The 20,717-nt window shown below is 45.9% G+C and overlaps 1 protein-coding gene across 1 annotated transcript in view; it reads left to right on the top strand.

Annotated features, from left to right (window-relative positions):
- The window catches only part of PLEKHB1 (pleckstrin homology domain containing B1), a 39,349-nt gene that overhangs the window by 11,592 nt on the left and 7,040 nt on the right, over positions 1-20,717 (top strand). The window contains exons 3-5 of the mRNA XM_087720964.1: positions 3,050-3,202; positions 10,840-10,942; positions 18,778-18,817. Of these exons, the coding sequence (XP_087577090.1) occupies positions 3,050-3,202; positions 10,840-10,942; positions 18,778-18,817 (296 nt within the window). The remainder of the gene's footprint in view (positions 1-3,049; positions 3,203-10,839; positions 10,943-18,777; positions 18,818-20,717) is intronic.

The raw sequence follows: 20,717 nt of genomic DNA, 5'->3' as shown, positions 1-20,717 counted from the left end.
GGCGTTGATGACAAGAGGAACTGATGTAATTACTACTTAATACAATAGAATATTGGCTATGTAATAGTATACATGTGATTGTATGTTATGAAAATAAAAAAAGTATATTTAAAAAAAACAAGTGTGAAAAACAGTCGTGTCAGTGTTTTTTTCAATGCCATTGTCACTTCGCATGGTCACTAATAGTTGTAAGCCAAGGGCCGCCTGTGTGTGGACTGTCCTTTCAGATGGCGCCATCTCAGCTGGCACATTACTCGAGTTGTTTTGAATTGTTTTATAATCACTTTTAATTTGTTTTCTTGTTTTTCTGGGAGCTTTCTAGAGTTTTGTTTTTTTTCCCTTTTGCCAGTGGGTGGTTTCCTAAATCCAAAGAGGAAACGACAGAATAAAATAATGATAAATTGTACCAAAGGGGAATAATTAAGCTCCTTTGGCATCGTGTCGGCGCGATTACTCAGTGCGAGAACAACAGTCTGACTCACCCTCCTCGCCAAGCTTTTAAAGGGCTTAAGCATTGCAGGATAATCACCTCTGTGTCGGGAAAAAAGGTTTATTTACAAGCATGAAGATGTAAAGTCTAGTCTACAAGGTGGGGAGAATCGCCCGTTTCTTTTTTTTTTTCCCCAAAGAATTTTTTATTTTTTTATTCTCTTACCTACCATTTTAAGTATATATTCATATGATTGTTATTCTTCTTTACCTTTAACATTCGTATACATTTATTATAATAAAGGTTATAATATACAGTTTGGGTTGCTTTATTTACCATCCCTTCTGACTGTTATAACACCACCTAATTTTCCCTTTCTTTTCTCCCTCCATTCTCTCCTTCCTTCTTTCCCTCGTTCCTTCTCTTGTTCCCCTTCTTTCTTCCCTTATCTTTCTCCTACTCCTACTCTTCCCCTTCCTACACTCTCTCCTTCTCTTTCTCTCCCTTCCATCCTCCTCTCTTTTCCCTTTTCCCTTCCCTCCCTTCTCTACTTCCTTCCTTCCTCCTCTCCTCCCCCTTCCTTTTTCCCTTATCTTTCTACTACTCCGACTCTTCCCCTTCCTACCTACCTCCTTCTCTTTCTCTCCCTTCCATCCTCCTCTCCTTTCCTTTTTCCTTCCCTCCCTTCTCTACTTCCTTCCTTCCTTCCTCCTCTCCTTCCCCTTTCTTCTTCCCTTATCTTTCTCCTATTCCTCCTCTTCCTCCCCTTTCTCCTTCTCTTTCTTTCCCTTCCATCCTCCTCTCCTTTCCTTTTCCTTTTTCCTTCCCTCCCTTCTCTACTTCCTTCCTTCCTCCTCTCCTTCCCCTTCCTTCTTCCCTTATCTTTCTCCTACTCCTACGCTTCCCCTTCCTACCCTTTTTCCTTCTCTTTCTCTCCCTTCCACCCTCCTCTCCTTTCCCTTTCCTTTTCCCCTTCCTCCCTTCTCTCTTTCCTTCCTCCTCTCCTCCCCCTTCCTTTTTCCCTTATCTTTCTCCTACTCCTTCTCTTCCTCCCCTTTCTCCTTCTCTTTCTTTCCCTTCCATCCTCTTCTCCTTTCCTTCTTTTCTCCCTCCCTCTCTTCTCTACTTTCTTCCTTCCTCCTCTTCCTCCCCTCTCTCCTTCTCTTTCTCTCCCTTCCATCCTCCTCTCCTTACCTCTTTCTTCTTTCTCCCATCTTTCTTTCATTTCTCCTTCTCTCTCCCTTTCTTTTTCAATTGTTGTTGGTGTATATTTCAAAAACTCAGTTTATGTTTCCTTGGGATGGTATTTCTGTCAACCCAAATATAATTTAGCATCATTTCTTACTCTCTTACCTCCACTGTTCTACCCTAGTCATTTCTAAAATGGTGCATTCACCCAGCACTTAATTAAGGTAATTCTCGACTTACAACAGTTCATTTAGCGCCCAAAGTTAAAACAGCACTGAAAAAATGTGACTTATGACCATTTTCCCACACCTATAATCGTTGTGGCATCCCCTTGGTCACATGATCAAAATTCGGATGCTGTTGGCATCTGACTCATATTTATGACCGTTGCAGTCTCACATGATCCCTTTCTGCGACCTCCAAGACAAAGTCAACGGGGAAACCGGATTCATTTAAGAACCGTGTTACTAATTTAAAAACTGCAATGATCCGTTTAACAACTGCGGCAAGAAAGGTTGTAAAATGAGACAAAAACTCGCTTTACAAATGTCTCACTGAACGACAGAAATTTTGGGCTGAGCTGTGGTCGTAAGCCGAGGACCACCCATATTGTGGGGGGGGGGGGAAACCTTATATTTTATGTTTTTATTGATCAAATTCACAAACGGCCCACCTCACTCTCCGATATACAGGAAGTCCTTGACTTACAACCATTCATTTAGTAACCATAGTTACAGTGGCATTGAGAAAAATGATATTTGGCTGTTTTTCACACTGTGTGTGTGTGTGTGTGTGTAAAACAAATGGATAATAATAAAAGGGGAAAAGCTGAAAATCGCTGGCGTTTTGGTGAATGATTGATTGATTTTTTATTTTTCTCCCTGGTGGAAATTTAAGATTGCTAAGTGAGAATTTTTATTTTTAATATTTTTTTATATTTTTATTTTTATATATTTATTTTTTTAGTACGTCTAGTACTCCATAAAGGAAAAAAAAACGGATGAATTTTTGCTGGCGTGAAAACCACAAGGCCTTCTAAAGGTAGTCCTCGACTTATGGCCACAATTGAGCACAGAATTCCTATTGCTGAGACAGCTGTTAAGTGAGTTTTGCCTCATTCTACAGCCCTTCCTGCCACTATTCTTAAGGGAATCACTGCAGTTGTTAAGTGAGTAACATGGTCGTTAAGTGAATCCAGCTTCCCCATTGAGTTTGCATGTCGGAAGATCGCAAAATGGGATCGCGTGAACCTGGGACGCTGCGACCGTCATAAATACGAGTTCGTTGCATCCTAATTTTGATCACATTCTCACAGGGAAGCTGTTAGTGTGGAAAATGGTCATAAGTCACTTTGGTCATTAAATGAACGGTTATAAGTCGAGGACTGCTGTCCTATTTTCCCCCTTTTCTTAATTCTTTTGCCTTGTTCAGGTTCCATTTTGCGACGCTGGAAAAAGAACTGGTTTGCGCTGTGGGCCGACGGAAGCCTCGTCTACTACCAAGATGATACCGGCCGTGAAATGGACGGAAGAATTAACATCAGATCCAACTGCCGGGACGTCAGGACAGGCCGCGAATGCCGCGGTGAGTAGGCTTGGGGGTCACCAGCTGGATCTTTTTTTCCACAAAGCCCATCCTTTGTTCTTAAACTAAGTTTCTAGTCCTCAAGGCTGTGAGACCACCACAGGAGGATACATGCTACGACATTTAAATTAGGTAGCTGGAGCGGGGCGGGGGAATTTGATTGATTGGAGAGGGCTGGCTCCTGCATGAGGCAATCTGCGCTGTGATTGGTTGGTGTGGGTGTGGAGGGGGAGGTTCCCTTTTTCCCCGCCTTTCTTTTTCTTCAGTTTGCTCTCTTTACCTCACGATGTTCCCGCTGTGTTGATTTACCTCACGATGTTCCCGCTGTGTTGATTTACCTCAGGATGCTCCTGTTAGCTGAGCATCTAGTTTGCTGTATATGGTTATAAAATATATTTATTTACATAAAACTACAAGTTCACGTCAGTGTCTCTGAACTTCATTTGCACACCTGCGCAGTTCCCTGACAAAACAGTTCTTCCGTTTTCTTTCAAACTTAGTTATCTAAGTTTCACACATACAAGTAGTCCTAGAACCCCCTCTTCTTTGGGGGCAGCCCCTCAAATATTGGAAGGCTGCCATCATGTCACCCCTAGTCCTTCTTTTCATTAAACTAGACATATCCAGAAACAGAATACCAGAGTTGGAGGGGACCTCAGAGATCATCTAGTCCAACCCCCTGCTCTGGCAGGAGACCTTTCACCATTGTGGATCAAGGGCTGGGGAATTCTGGGAGTTGAAGTCCAGACATCTTCAAGTGGCCAAGGTTGAGAAACACTGGCCTAGAGCCTTTTCGATTGTGCGGCCTTATAAATCTAATAATTATTAATATTAGAATTATTATTAATAATAATTAGAAAATGATAATTGTGTTGCTCAAGCTGGCCCTCCTCCCAACTACTTATACCCTGGGGGGCTCTAAAGCAACCCCCCTCCCTTTCTTATTGAATAACAGATGAGAGAATGATAGATAACAGAACAATGGGAGAGTTGGAAGGGGCCTTGGAGGTCTTCTAGTCCAACTCCTTGCTCAGACAGGAGACCCTATATCGTTCCGGACAAATACTTGGAATACGGTCTCTTCTTAAAAACCTCCATGGATGGAGCACCATCGTTGTGATGGACGATTTGCCTACATTTCTTTTGTGGGTCCTGGCGGCACGGGGATGAATCACCCCAAATGTCCCCTTCCGACACAATGGAGGGACACAACAACTCGAAATAGTGGATTCTTTCATCTGACACCAACACAACTGCCAGCAGTGCTAAAGGAACAGTGGCCAGTTGTTCGCCAGCCTCCAGCTAATTCTTGCTTCCCTTGTTTTGTATGTTTGTTTGTGTGTGTGTGTGTGTGTGTGTGTGTGTGTGTGTGTGTGTCAACTCCAGGATACTGATGGTTACCATCCAATCACCTCCTAGTTGTTTGTTCATCTCGCTTTGCTGCCTAATAGGCATCCGAGCTGAAAAGACTTTGGGGAAGTAAACCCTTTGTGGGTTTCGTCTGCAAATATATCGATATATATATATCAAGTACCGCTCACTCATCACTAAATCTCCAGAATTGTAAAGTCTACGAACTTGAAATTCGGCATGTATGTTCCTCTTGGCTTCTAGGTGCTCGCTAAGAAAGGATTTTATGAAATGACCATCAGATGATCATTATTTCTTACACAGTATTATATTAACACACGTCGATGTTAAGGAGTTAGACGTTCTACTGCCCCTCCCCACCTGAAAGGAACTCTGTTCCAGCTGCCAGTTTGCCTTATATGGGCGTGGACAACACGTGACTTATCCGGCCTGCGGGCTGGGAGGTTAGGCATTCTACTCCCCCTCCCCACCTGAAAAGAACTCTGTTCCAACTGCAGGTTGCCTTATGTTAACACGCTCTGATGCTAAGGAGTGACACATTCTACGTTAATTTTCAAGCTTTAAGTGTCGATGCATCAAGCCCGATCGTAACTATTCATTAATTTTCAAGCTTTAAGTGTCAATTTATCAAGCCCGATCACATAGTTTCGTAGCGAAGCACGGGTATTCAGCTAGTATAGATATATTCTAGATTTTATCCAGGAGGGTGATGCTGAGAACCCATCTCCCAGCCTTGCTTGAGAGATTTGCAAACAAATCCTCCCAATTTTTAGTTGAATTTTATTTGTGTGGCTGCGATGCAGCCGATGGCGGTTGTTGTAAGGCAGGACTTAATTTGAGAGAGTCCTGTCGGGAGGCAGATTTATTTCCCTGTGCAAATTCAATAGAGTAGAGGTTTAAAACGACATTTCTGGGGCAAGAAAAAAAAGATACGACTTCAGGTTCAGCTGTTTCCTGGCTTCCATAACAGCAAAGATTGAAATCCAAGGTCGTTGGCACTTTTTTAATATTAGAGGCAGAAGTGGTATTCAGCCGGTTTGGGCCGGTTCAGCCGAACTGGTAGTCGTGACCTGCGGTGTGGATCCCATCCCGACAAAACCTCTTTTATTTAGGTTAAAGGGGATTCCTCTCCAGCAAAGTCCTGGCCAACAGTCTTTCATGAGATTTCACAACCACAGACCTTTATCAGGCTTGGAGAGCTGCCAGGCCGATATCTTCCAAACGCCACGCTGTAGCAGCAATTCCTTGACAAGAAGTTGGGAACAGATCTTCACCCGAATGAATTGAACTCCTGCAAACTCCACTCCCCTTTCGCTCCTCTTTATTCCCCATGGGAGGGGCCATTCACCGTCCACCTGTGCCTTTACTCCCCAGTCGGCCCTTGTCCCTTAGCTGTTCCCTTCTCCTGGCAGCTCTGCGCATGCGCACATCGGGAAAAGGCTCCAGTTGTTCTTCTAGCCCGCTGATCTCTGACTCCGAAGGCAGCTGATAACTGTCGGGACGGCCTTGGCCCCCTCTCTGCCTCCGACACAGAGCCATCATCCGAGCCTTCCAGGGGTGGGTTCCTGCCGGCGTTAGTGCCAATATGCAACCCGTGCACCAGATGTGCGCTGCGCGTGTGTGCGCGGCCAAGTGGCAGCGAGGGAACCGGTTTGGGGGTGTGTGGCAGGCCTGGCTCGCTGCCGGTTCTGCGACCCAGGCCTGAATTCCACTACCGGTTCGGCCAGTAGTGGAATTCCCCAGTCTTCCCCAGAGCCCCAGAGTGGTTAAATGCAGCACTGCAGGCTACTGCTAGATCAGCAGGTCAGCGGTTCAAATCTCACCGGCTCAGGGTTGACTCAGCCTTCCATCCTTCCGAGGTGGGTAAAATGAGGACCCGGATTGTTGTTGGGGGCGATATGCTGACTCTGTAAACCGCTTAGAGAGGGCTGAAAGGCCTATGAAGCGGTATATAAGTCTACTGCTATTGCTATTGCTCCAGGACTGGCCCATGTTCCTCCCCAACCTCCCCACTGTCTGAGTCTGCCGTCAGCTCTGCTGGCCACTGGGGTGGGCCACAACAAGAGTTCATGTCTTCACTCGTTTTTCAGCCTCTCTGAATGAACATTTCCTGGGAGGCAACAAACTTCTCTGTTGCGTGTACCATACAGACGAAGGTTTTGGTCCTCTGGGGTCAGCGTGACAGCCCTTGTTTGAATGTTGTGGTGTGTTCCCCCCTGGGGCATCCTCCAGTGCTTCTTACTAATCTGGTGCTGTTTGTTTCGCTGTGACTCGACAACTCAAGAGTTATTTCGACAACTCTTCCCCGAGGTCCTAATTATGCTGGGACTCTCTTGGGTTGCAACAGACAACGCGGATTTCTTTGGAGACATTTGGGAGTTCTCCCGGAAGGCGTTCTTTGCTTTATAAACACCCACCCACGTACAACAACGGCAACTTTTATTTTTTTTAAATATATTTTTATTTTCAAAACAAACATACAAATCCTCCTTCTTTACATGCTGTAGAAAGTGTATCAGTTGGTTACGAAAGGCTTTTGTGTGCATCTCTTCCCCCGTCATCAAATATAATTCATATGAATTCTAATATCTTAACTCGGATATTTATTATATTACCATCATCATGCCTCCACTTTTATTTGACTATGATTATTTAAACGTCCTTCATCATAAAATATACCAAGAATTTAATACATAACCACATACTGGCATTTCATTTACTTATTGATAAAATCTTGCATTAACATTAAATCCTCCTATCCTATTCTAGCTAAACATCCATAATATTTAATACCACAATTTCCTAATCCTCCTTTCCAAATCCCTATTTACCATTTACATCGAATTCCCTTATATTATACCCATGCATATATATAAATTATTATCATTATCCTTTCTTTATTTAACTATGTCCTATATCATAACATTTCCCCCTAATAATTAAAACTTAACTGTGTCTAATTTTGTTCTTTTTATTGTTATTATTATTAATAACCTTTATATATAGTCCAAAAGGATTTCTAGCCTTCTCTTCATGGGTATCATTCAATATTCATATCCAATTATTGCTTATCCTAACACTACACATTGTATACATTACTATCATTATCAATTTTTATTTAACTATACCTATTGTCACTAAATTTAACTAGGTTTAGCTAGTTTTAATACATAACCACATACTGGCATTTCATTTACTTATTGATAAAATCTTCCATTAACATTAAATCCTCCTATCCTATTCTAGCTAAACATCCATAATATTTAATACCACAATTTCCTAATCCTCCTTTCCAAATCCCTATTTACCATTTACATCGAATTCCCTTATATTGTACTCATAGCATGTGTATAATTTATTATCATTATCCTTTCTTTATTTAACTATATCCTATATCATAACATTTTCCCCCTAATAATTAAAACTTAGCTGTGTCTAATTTTGTTCTTTTTTATTGTTATTGTTTTTTTTAATTGTTATTGTTAGAGCCGAGGTGGCGCAGTGGTTAGGGTGCAGTACTGCAAGCCACTTCAGCTGACTGTTATCTGCAGTTCAGCGGTTCTAATCTCACCGGCTCAGGGTTGACTCAGCCTTCCATCCTTCCGAGGTGGGTAAAATGAGGACCCGGAGTGTTGTTGGGGGCAATATGCTGACTCTGTAAACCGCTTAGAGAGGGCTGAAAGCCCTATGAAGCGGTATATAAGTCTAACTGCTATTGCTATTGCTATTGCTATTGCTATTGCTATTGCTAGATGGATGGATGGATGGATGGATGGATGGATGGATGGATGGATGGATGGATGGATGGATGGATGGATGGATGGATGGATAGATAGATAGATAGATAGATAGATAGATAGATAGATAGATAGATAGATAGATAGATAGATAGTAAGGTAGGTAGGTAGGTAGGTAGGTAGGTAGGTAGGTAGGTAGGTAGGTAGATAGATAGATAGATAGATAGATAGATAGATAGATAGATAGATAGATAAGATAGATAGAAAGGTAGATAGATATAGATAGATAAGAGCCGAGGTGGCGCAGTGGTTAGGGTGCAGTACTGCAGGCCACTTCAGCTGACTGTTAGCTGTGGTTCGGCAGTTCAAATCTCACCGGCTCAAGGTTGACTCAGCCTTCCATCCTTCCGAGGTGGGTGAAATGAGGACCCAGACTGTGGGGGCGATATGCTGACTCTGTAAACCGCTTAGAGAGGGCTGAAAGCCCTATGAAGCAGTATATAAGTCTAACTGCTATTGCTATTGCTATTAATAACCTTTATATATAGTCCAAAAGTATTTCTAACCTTCCCTTCACGGGTAACATTCAATATTCATATCCAATTATTACTTATCATAACAGCTCAACACTGTATACATTACTATCATTATCAATTTTTAAAGCTGCAGGTAGTCCTCGACTTAAGAGCAGTTCATTTAGCGACCACTCGAAATTACGACGGTGCCGTAAAAAGTGAACAAGACCGGTTTTTTCCCCTCTCTTACGAACCGTTGCAGCGTCCTCCAGACTCACGCGATCAAAATTAGAATGCTTGGCAACTGATTCATATTTATGACGCGGTGTTAGGTGGTCCCCTTTTGCGACCTTCTGACAAGCCAAGTCAATGAGGAAGCTAGGTTCACTTAACCATGTTACTACCTTGACAGCTGCAGAGATTCGCTGAACAACGATGGCAAGAAATGCCGTAAAATAGGGCAAAATTCACCTACGCGATTGTCTGGCTTACCAGCAGAATTTGGGGGCTGAATTGTAGTTTTTAGCTGGACTCCCTGTATATTCAATCTAATAATAAGAAAAATAAAGAATTCTAATGAATTCTATATAAAGCCTTAGTAAGGCCACACCTAGAGTACTGCATCCAGTTTTGATCACCACATTATAGAAAAGGTGTTGAGACTCTAGAAAGAGCGCAGAGAAGAGCAACCAGGATGATGAGGGGACTGGAGGCTAAAACCTACGATGGACGGTTGCAGGAACTGGGCATGGCTGGTCTAGGGAAGAGAAGGACCAGGGGAGACAGGAGAGCATCTTCCACTACTTGAGGGGCTTCCACAGAGAGGAGGGGGGTGTCAATCTATTCTCCAAAGCACCTGAAGGCCAGACAAGGAATCATGGATGGAAACTGATCAAGAAGTGATTCAACCTGGAAATAAGGAGGAATTTTCTGACAGTGAGAACCATCAACCCATGGAACAGAAGTTGCCTTCGGAAGTTGTGGGAGCTTCATCCCTGGAGTCTTTCAAGAAGAGACAGGACAGCCATCTGTCAGAAACGGTGCAGGGTCTCCTATTTGGGTGGGGGGAGGGGTTAGATTAGATGGCCTCCAAGGTCCCTTCCAACACTTGTTATTCTCTATTCAATGGAAGAGAAGTTGCCTTCTGAAGTTGTGGGAGCTTCATCCCTGGAGGCTTTCAAGAAGAGACTGGACTGCCCTCCATCAGAAATGGTGTAGGGTCTCCTGCTTGGGCGGGGGGTTGGACTAGATGACCTACAAGGTCCCTTCCAACTCTGTTGATCTGAACAACCTGATGCTCTAAAGCAGTGTTTCTCGATCTCGGCAACTTTAAGGTGGGTGGACTTCAACTCCCAAAATTCCTCAACCAGCAATTTCTAACGCTTGTGGGTACCTGAATCCTTTTTAATGCTGACCTGAAGACCCTTCCAAACGATGATCAAAATTCAGATGCTTGGCAACTGGCTCATATTTATGGCACCCAGGGTGTGTTTCCTGCAGGTTTTCCCGCGATAATTTTCTCTGATTAATTCCAAGACTGTTGGAATCCGATGTTGATCCCAGGTGAAATAATGAAAAAACTCCATTTATGATAATATTACGACATGTTTTGATCAATAGCAATAGCAGTTAGACTTATATACCGCTTCCTAGGGCTTTCAGCCCTCTCTAAGCGGTTTACAGAGTCAGCATATCGCCCCCACAGTCTGGGTCCTCATTTCACCCACCTCGGAAAGATAGAAGGCTGAGTCAACCTTGAGCCGGTGAGATTTGAACTGCTGAACTGCAGATAATAGTCAGCTGAAGTGGCCTGCAGTACTGCACTCTAACCACTGTGCACCTCGGCTCGGATCAGCGTTTCCCACCCAGCTTTAACGACCAGCAGACAAGATTAGGGGGAAAAGTCCCGTCTTGTTTAACAAGCTAATTGCAAGCTCAAGACCTTGAGGACTAGAAACTTGGGATAGAAATAGAAAGAGGTCTCTGCTTATGACCCCCTCTCCTGTCTTTATAGATATCCAGCCTCCGGAAGGGAAAACCCGCGAGTGCCTGATGTGTATCGTGCAAAGGGATGGCCCCAAGACCATGCTGTGCGCGGAGAGCGAAGACGATGCGTTGTAAGTTGTGGCTTTTCAGGGAGGGTCAGAAATATCAAGATGGCAGCCTGGGGTTGAAGCAGTGGTGGTGGGTTCTTGCAACTGGTACGGTGCAACAGGGCCGGGCGCCCACATGAACGTGCGCAGCGCGAGCATTGATACTCACCACCCGTGATGCTCCGTGACGCCTCCATGACGCTCCAGCTGCTCGGCGGAGCATCGCGCAGGCGCCGTAGACTCTGTGCACCTGTGCGGAAGCCCCCAAAACTTCAAATACCGGTAAGGAGTGCGGGCGAACGGGTGGGCTCTCCGGACGGTACCTGGTGCTCCCGGCAGCCACTGGTACACCCGGGGATGGGATTCAACCGGTTCATACCGGTTCGGGCGAAGTGGTAGTTCCAGTGAGCAGTTGGCCACGCCCCCATCCGCCCCCGTCCTATATTTCCCTGTTTTTTTACCTCCGCTGATTTGGGTGGCACAGCGGATTGCCGCGTGTCAGCTGTTTTACTCACCGGCGCTGACATAGAAGGCAGGTTTTTAAGCTTAAAAGGTCCATGCGTGCAAAGCATGAGTTAGGCACAGGGGTGAAATCCTCCCGGTTCGGCCTGATTTGGCCGAACAGATAGGGCTGAATCGGTAGGGCGAACAGGCAGGGGAAAAAAATGCTTTAAAAAGCTTTTGAAAAAAGCTTCCAATGGTCGCGCGGCTCACAGCTGTCTCACTTAGCAACAGGAATGTTGGGCTCAGTTATGGTCATACAGGGCGGGGCATAACCTTTTCCTAGGGGGTCACAGCAACACTTGTAATAACAACACAAATAATTCATACACCATTCGAAAGCCCATCAAAAACTGAGTTTATTGACACGATTTAATAGTCAGTATGACCACCATTAGCCCTTCGAACAGCATTCAAACGAGGTGGATAAGAACACAACAAATCTTCAAACAGTTCCGTTCGATTTTCCAGATTTTTCAACACAGTTTCCAAATTCATTCTCAAAGTTTCAACCGAATATCGATTTTGACCTTGCTCCTGAATCATCAGAGCTTCCACTTCATCCTTAATTATGGCCCCAATGTTCTCTGCCGGATTGAGATCTGGCGAATTTCCCGGCCAGACATCATTGCCCCAAAATTCGACATTGTTTTCCTTTAACAATTGCTGAGTCGCATTTGCACGCATGCAAGGAGCTTTGTTCTTCCGAATCGAATTTTCCAGCCATTCTTAAAGCAAATTTAACATTTAATAGCTCATTCAATTCAGTTTTTTATGGGCTTTAAAATGAGGTGTCGCGGAAGTTGTAAACTGCTGTCGATCTTGCTGTGACCCCCTAGGAAAAGGTTATGCCCCGCCCTGTACTTCGAGGACTACCTGTATTTGCAACTAGGGTATAGGTTGGTAATCTTCTAAGATTTCTGATTCTGTGTTTTGCATTTTAGCAATAGCAATAGGAGTTAGACTTATATACTGCTTCATAGGGCTTTCAGCCCTCTCTAAGCGGTTTACAGAGTCAGCATATCGCCCCCAACAATCTGGGTCCTCATTTTACCCACCTCAGAAGGATGGAAGGCTGAGTCAACCTTGAGCCGGTGAGATTTGAACCGCTGAACTGCAGACAGCAGTCAGCTGAAGTGGCCTGCAGTACTGCACTCTAACCACTGCGCCACCTCGGCTTTTACTCGTTTTTACTGAGCTATAAGAGAATAAAGATGCTTGCTCGTGGGGAGGAAAGCTATGGCAAATCTAGACAGCCGACTAAAAAGCAGAGACATCAGCCTGCCAACAAAAGTGTGTATAATCAAGGCTTATGGTTATTCTCAGTTGCAATGGAGGGCTGTGAAGGTTGGACCATAAGGAAGGCTGAGGGCCAAAGAATGGAGGCCTTTGAACTCTGGTGCTGGAGAAGACTCCTGCATTGAGTCCCTTGGACTGCAAGGCCATCCAACCGGTCAGTCCTAGAGGAGATCCACCCTGACTGCTCTTTAGAAGGCCAGATCCTGAAGAGGAAACTCAAAGACTTTGGCCACCTGATGAGAAGGAAGAAGGACTCCCTGGAGAAGAGCCTCATGCTGGGAACGATGGAGGGCAGAAGAAGAAGAAGGGACGACAGAGAAGGAGGTGGCTGGATGGGGTCACCGAAGCAGTTGGCATGAGCTTCAATGGACTCCAGAGGATGGCAGAGGACAGGAAGGCCTGGAGGAACGTGGTCCATGGGGTCGCGATGAGTCAGACACGTTTTCGCAACCAACAACAACAAAACCAGGATAACAGGAAGGGATCTTAAGAGGTCCTCTAGTCCAACCCCCTCCTCAAGCAGGAAACCCTATGCCATTCAGGCCAATGGCTATCCAGTCTCTTCTTAAAAACTTTGGGGCACCCACAACTTCTGGAGACAAGACGTTCCACTAATTAATTGTTCTAACTGTCATGAAATCCCTCCTTAGTTCTAAGTTGCTTCTCTCCTTGGTTAGTTTCCATCCGTTGCTTCTCGTCCTGCCTTCGGGGGGGTTTGGAGAATAAACTGACTCTATTTCCACTATATGACAGTGTTTCTCAACCTTGGCGACTTTAAGTCCTGTGGACTTCAACTCCCAGAATCCCCCAGCCAGCACAGCTGTGCTGGCTGGGGGATTCTGGGAGTTGAAGTCCACAGGACTTAAAGTCATCAAGGTTGAGAAACACTGATCTAAGTAATCGAAAAACTGGTGGTAAATCAGGGGTCTGTTTTGCAGGCTTCAATCACTTCCCTGGCTGTTTTTCTGCCTGCTCAGCCAACAATCTGAGTAGCTGCAAACCTAGTTCAATTCACTGCGCCTGTTGAGAACGCCAAGGTTGAGAAACACTGCTATATGATGTGAAGGTGTCATAGGATACCTTAAAACATATACCTGGGAAGGCCGACGACCAGCACAGGAATGGATGGCTTCGAATGAGCGCCTTCAGCGCATTAGACACTTTCGGCACCAACAGACACGCTCCTCACCCTCCAGGACTAACCGGAGATGGCAGGAGGGTGACATCTCGGCTAATCCTGCTTAGACCTGTGTTTCAAGGTGCTTTGAAAGCCTCCGGTGACCTTGATGTCACGGTGGAGCCAGGATTAAGATAATCTCCCTCCAGGAGGGCTCCCAGCTATGTCGCCGAGATGAGCAAAAGGTGAATGAATGGTGTGGGCATTCTCACTTGCCGTTTGGCGAAGCTCTCTATAAAGCCTTAGTAAGGCCACACCTAGAGTACTGCGTCCACATTTGGTCGCTGCGATGTAAAAAAGATGTGGAGACTCTCGAAAGAGTGCAGAGAAGAGCAACAAAGAGGATGAGGGGACTGGAGGTTATAAGGACCCGTATAGACTGGGTGAGGCCAGGCTTAATGGCAGTGACTGGGAGAGGGATCTTGGAGTCTTAGTGGACAACCAGCTAAATAGGAGCCAGCCGTGTGCGGCAGTAGCCAAAAAAGCCAATGCAATTAACAGAGGGCTACCATCAAGATCAAGGGAGGTGCTAATACCACTCTGTAAAGCCTTAGTAAGACCACACCTAGAGTACCGCATCCGGTTTTGGTTACCTGTTCTGACCCCCTCCTCCGTCCAGGAACGAAAGCCGAGACACGCTGAATGAGAATGTCCTTTAATAACAAGACCAGACTCTCGGTGGCTGAAAGCCAAGTAAACAAACAGATAAGGATTTTGGCAGCAAGTCCAACAAACATTGGCAGCAATTTAGATTATTTATTTATTTATTTTTTTATTTTATTTATTTATTAGACTTATATACCGCTTCATAGAGCTTTCAGCCCTCTCGAAGCGGTTTACAAATTTTTTTAGCAAATTGAGTCAGCAACTTGCCCCCACAGTCCGGGTCCTCATTTCACCCACCTCGGAAGGATGGAAGGCTGAGTCGACCTTTGAGCCGGTGAGATTTGAACCGCTGAACTGCAGATCACAGTCAGCTAAAGTGGCCTGCAGTACTGCACCCTAACCACTGCGCCACCTCCGCTCTTCTTGAAGACATTTCGCTTCTCGTCTTTCTTTCTTTCTTTCTTTCTTTCTTTCTTTCTTTCTTTCTTTCTTTCTTTCTTTCTTTATTAGACTTATATACCGCTTCATAGGGCTTTCAGCCCTCTCTAAGCAGTTTACAAATTTTTCTAGCAAATTGAGTCAGTAACTTGCCCCCACAGTCTGGGCCCTCATTTCACCCACCTCGGAAGGATGGAAGGCTGAGTCAACCTTTGAGCCGGTGAGATTTGAACCGCTGAACTGCAGATCACAGTCAGCTAAAGTGGCCTGCAGTACTGCACCCTAACCACTGCGCCACCTAGGCTCTCAGATTAATCTCAGATTAACTCTGGCAGCAATCCAGCCTGCCAAGTTTGTTTCTCTTTAGTCAAAGCGTTGACTTCTGCAAGAAAGGCGTGGCACAAGCAGTCTCTTTTATAGTCTGGAGAGGAGCCTAATGACCATCAGCTGAGCGTAATTACCTCCTGTAATTACGCAGTTGTTCTTGACGCCGAGTAGCCCTTCGACGGCGTGCATCCCGGAACAACTCACTGTTGGCTTCTGGATCACTCTCCCTTGTCTCTTCCCCACTGATCCAAGGCTCAGGCGCCACCTGGTGTCCAAGCATTCTCTCTGCGCCCTGCTCGGAGTTGGAACCCTGTCCAGGGTCCTCTACATCCTCCAGGGCCGACTCATAGGGCCCCTCGCTGTCGGAGTCTGGTGGCAGCTACAACGGCTCCTGCTGGGCCACAACAGTCGCCACACCATAAAGAAGATGTGGAGACTCTAGAAAGAGTGCAGAGAAGAGCAACAAAGAGGATTAGGGGACTGGAGACTAAAACATGTGAAGAACGGTTGCAGGAACTGGGCATGGCTGGTCTAGGGAAGAGAAGGACCAGGGGAGACAGGAGAGCAATCTTCCAGTATTTGAGGGGCTGCCCCAGAGAGGAGGAGGGGGTCAAGCTATTTTCCAAAGCCCCCCGAAGGCCAGACAAGGAATAATGGATGGAAACCGAACAAGGAGAGATTCAACCTGGAAATAAGGAGGAATTTCCTGACAGTGAGAACAATCAACTGAAGTTGCCTTCGGAACTTGTGGGAGCTTCATCACTGGAGGCTTTCAAGAAGAGACTGGACTGCCATCTGTCAGCAATGGTGTAGGGTCTCCTGCTTGGGTGGGGGGTTGGACTAGATGACCTACAAGGTCCCTTCCAACTTGGTTAATCTGTTCTGTTAGAGGAACACTTTCAACCCTAATGCAGAGCTTTACCAGCCCCCAGGGATTTCTAGCTCAGATTCTTTCTGGTGGGGCCGTCATGGATTCCACCCATAGAAAACAGAGCCGAGGTGGCGCAGTGGTTAAATGCAGCACTGCAGGCTACTTCAGCTGACTGCAGTTCGGCTGTTCAAATCTCACCGGCTCAGGGTTGACTCAGCCTTCCATCCTTCCGAGGTGGGTGAAATGAGGACCCAGACTGTGGGGGCGATATGCTGACTCTGTAAACCGCTTAGAGAGGGCTGAAAGCCCTATGAAGCGGTATATAAGTCTAACTGCTATTGCTATTGCTATAGAAAAGCTGGTGCATTTGGACAAGACTTACATGGAATCCCAAGGCTGGAAGGGACCTTGGAGGTCATCTAGCCCAACCCCCTGCTCGAGTAGGAGACTCTGCACCCCTGTTCCTCAACCTTGGAAGTTTGAAGATGTGTGGACTTCAACTTCGCAGAATTCTCCAGCCACTTATGCAATCGATGCTATGCTGGGGAATTCTGGGGAGTTGACATCCACATTTCTTCCAGTTGCGATGGGTGAGAAAAAACTGCTCCAGGGTCGAGAGTCCTCGATATACGATCACACTTGAGCCCAATTTTATGTTCCTACGTGAGACCGTTGTTAAAGAGAACGTTGCCTCATTTTACGACCTTCCTTGCCCCGGTTGTTAAGCAAACCACTGCAGTTGTTCTGTTAGTAACATGGTCGTTAAGTGAACCTGGCTTCCCCATTGACGGAAGGTCACAAAGGGCGATCACGTGACCCTGCAGCCGTCAGAAGTACGAGTCCGTTGCCGCGCGCCTGAATTTCGATCACGTGACCCTGGAAATACTGCAGGAGTCTTAGGTGTGAAAACTGGCTCAGCACCGTTGTAACTTCGAGCAGTCCCTAAGTGGGATGTTGTGAGTTAGGGACTTACCTGTCATGGAAGAAGAAGTTTGATCTTTGCCCCCGATTCTAGATTAATTCTAGATTAATTCATCTAAATTTTTTGGGGAAATTTGCTTGACTAAATGGAGCCAGCGCAGTGGCTAATGAAGTGTTTCTCAACCTTGGCGACTTTAAGTCCTGTGGACTTCAACTCCCAGAATCCCCGATGGACATTGCATCCCTAATGGTGATTGTTGAGGACTACTAGTACAGCTGCTTCACAAAAACAGGCGCAGTGAATTGAACTAGGTTTGCAGCTACTCAGATTGTTGGCTGAGCAGGCAGAAAAACAGCCAGGGAAGTGATTGAAGCCTGCAAAACAGACCCCTGATTTACCACCAGTTTTTCAATTACTTAGATCAGTGTTTCTCAACCTTGACGACTTTAAGTCCTGTGGACTTCAACTCCCAGAATCCCCCAGCCAGCATAGCTGGCTGGGGGGCTTCTGGGAGTTGAAGTCCACGGGACTTAAAGTCGCCAAAGTTGAGAAACCCTGGGCTAATGTTTCAAATCGTCCTCATTCTTGACCCCGCCATCGATTGCATTGCACATATCTTAGCAAAAGGAATGTGCCTGTCGTTAAGTGAATCGCGGCCGTTGTTAAGGCTAGTCACACGGTTGCTAAGCCAATCTGGCTTTCCCTGCGGACTTTGCAAAAGGGGAATCACGGGACACAGCGACCGTCGTAAATGTGAATCAGTTGCCAATCGTGGAACTTGCAGGAACCCCCTGCTCGATTTTCACAGTTTTATTCTTCCAGGGAGTGGCGGGGAAAGGAACGGAGAGGAAGGGGGTTTAAAATCCATCACTTCCTCTTCGGTGAAAGACGAATGGGAGAGGCTGATTTTTCTAGTGACGAAGACCTGGCTGTTCCGGCAGGCCTGGGGCTGTTGAGTAATATTCCAGCCCCACGTGACTGAATGGCGATTTTGTTTTAAATAATTGTATTTTTAATATTTTACGTCTTTGCTTTGTTTTCTGTTCAAACATTTTTATTTCATTTTCATTTTCCTTTATACAGTCACTTAAATACTGTGCAGTTAAAAAAAAAAAGCAATAAATACAACTCATAACACTTCTATCCTTCATACACCCTTTCTTCTACTCCTCCAACTTTCATTTCTCCCCTCCAACAATCCCTTCTTCTACTTCCCCTCCCCCTCAACCATTCCTTTCTCCCCTTCCCACCATCTCACCCTCCTTACATTCCCTTCTCACTCCCTCTTCATTCCTCCCTCTTCTTTCCCTCTACTCCTCACTTCGGTGGTATTTTTACTATCCATTGGTCTATTCGTTTTGTAATTTACACTAAAATTATAAGGAAAAACATTTTTTTAGGGAAAAGAGAAAAAAAAAAAGAAAAAGAAAAAAAAGCAACAGTATCCAAGTGCATTCATTGTTTTAAAAATTGAATCTATATTTCCACCCTCCCCCCCTCCCCCCCATGAACCCCCCTCCAGACCCCCTTCCGACTTCCCAGATCCCATTCCCGACATCGTTCCTTATCAAGCAAAGTCTGGAGTATATTGAAACCAGATAGATTAAAAGTTAAAAAATAATAACGTCTTTGCTTTGTTGTGAGCCGCCCAGAGTCCCCTGGGAGTGGGCGGCATACAAATTTTTATTAAAGTTTTAAAGTTCTGTTTTTGTCCTCAGAGCCTGGAAGATGGCCATTACGGAAGCGAAAGGGACCCAGGTGAGTCTCCTTGGTGGCCTTTCCTCGGGGGGGGGGGGGGTAGCTGGACGTTATTGAACGCCGTGATAGAAGAGAATATTTAGTAGCTCAGTAGTTGGACCGTCTGTGGGGGTCCTGGGGGCTCTCTTGAGGTCGCTTCTTTTCTTTCAGACCTTTTGCAACCCAGCTACGGAACATCATCAGGGCTAAAGGGGATTTGGGTTTGTGGAGTGGAAGAGGAGGAGGAGTGTGTGATGCTTGGTGCTATTTTTAGTTGTTTTCTTGCAACGTTTCCCGACCCAGCTAGGTAACATCATCAGGGCTAAAAAAGAAGTGGGGTTTGTGGAGAGGAGGAGGAGGAGGAGGAGGAGGAGGAGGAGGAGGAGGAGGAGGAGGAGGAGGAGGAGGAGGAGGAGGAGAACTGTGGGGTCCTTGTTGCTCTCTCGGCTTGGCTGCTTTCTTGTAGACATCTCTTGACCCAGCTAGGTAACATCATCAGGGCTAGAAGGGAATGGGTTTTTACCGAATGTCATTTTCAGATGGACTGAATTAACTTGCTAGTTCTAGTGGCCAACTAGGCAGGTATGGACCAGTTTAAGGCCTGCACGGGAGGCCAGAAGATGCTCCCAGATTGAGAAGCTGGGAAAGCATCCAAGGGGAGGCAGATGGAGAAACGTCGGCACCGTTGGCCAGAAAACCTCAAGGTTGAACAACTCAGCACTTCTCAGTCGGAGCAACTTTTAAGATGCGTCCACCTAATTCACCTCTCCAGTTTCCCTTGCCAGCCTGGGAATTTCACCGAGTCACTTTCCACTTTTCGGCCTCGTCCGATCGATAAGTGCAGTTGCAGAAAAACGCCTTGTGGGCTGGATCGATTTTGTAGAGAGACGCAGACGTTGGAGTGAAAAGAAATAGAAAAACTGGGCCGGGGGGGGGGGGGCAAGTCATGAGTCCCTGCGGGGTTCGGAGGTTCTCAGTCTTCTGTTCCTCTCTCCATCAGTTTTGGGGGCCGTCCAAGTGGCACGTGGGCTTGGCACGGTTCCTGCAGAACAAGGGGCCGGGGGTGACATGATAGCAGCCTTCCAATGTCTCAGGGGTTGCCCCAAAGAAGAGGGAGTCAAGCTATTCTCCAAAGCACCTGAGGGCAGGACAAGAAGCAATGGGTGGAAACTAATCAAGGAGAGATCCTTCCTTCTCTCCTCCCTTCCTTCTCTCCTTCCTTCCTTCTCTCCTTGCTTCCTCCCTCCCTCCCTTTCTCTCTGCTTCCTTCCTTCCCACATTCCTTCCTTTCTTCTCTCCTTTCTTCCTTCTCTCCTTTCTTCCTTCTCTCCTTTCTTCCTTCTCTCCTTCCTTCCCACCTTCCTTCCTTCCAATATCTCAGGGGTTGCCCCAAAGAAGAGGGAGTCAAACTATTCTCCAAGGCACCTGAAGGCAGGACAAGAAGCAATGGGTGGAAACTCATCAAGGAGAGATCCTTCCTTCTCTCCTTCTTTCCTCCTCTCCTTCCTTCCTTCTCTCCTTGCTTCCTCCCTCCCTCCCTTTCTTCTCTGCTTCCTTCCTCTTCTTCTTCTTCTTCTTCATTCATTCATTCATTCATTCGTCTTGTATGCCGCCCACTCCCGAAGGACTCCGGGCGGCTCACAATAGACAAGGGGAGGGGGATAAATAGACAAAGACAACACTTTAAAAATATGCAACATTCACATTCTTCTTCTTCTTCTCCTCCTCCTCCTCCCCCCTCCTCTTCTTCTTCTTCCTCTTCTCCTCCTCCTCCAATATAATTTAAGAATTAAGAATCCCAAGCTTAATTCTCCCTCGGCCTTATGAAGAGAAAGGAAGGGAGGCAGGCGGGATGCGCATTCAGACTTTCTAATTTCTATATCCGTAACCTTACAAACAAAAGTCACGTTCGCCGCCGTAT

The sequence above is a fragment of the Thamnophis sirtalis genome, unplaced genomic scaffold (assembly GCF_051295495.1).
Source record: "Thamnophis sirtalis isolate CommonGarterSnake01/CBP01778 unplaced genomic scaffold, rThaSir2_p1.2 scaffold_8, whole genome shotgun sequence".
Lineage (NCBI taxonomy): Eukaryota > Metazoa > Chordata > Lepidosauria > Squamata > Natricidae > Thamnophis > Thamnophis sirtalis.
The sequence above is the reverse complement of the archived record's forward strand: the minus strand, read 5'-3'. Positions and strand labels throughout refer to the sequence as shown.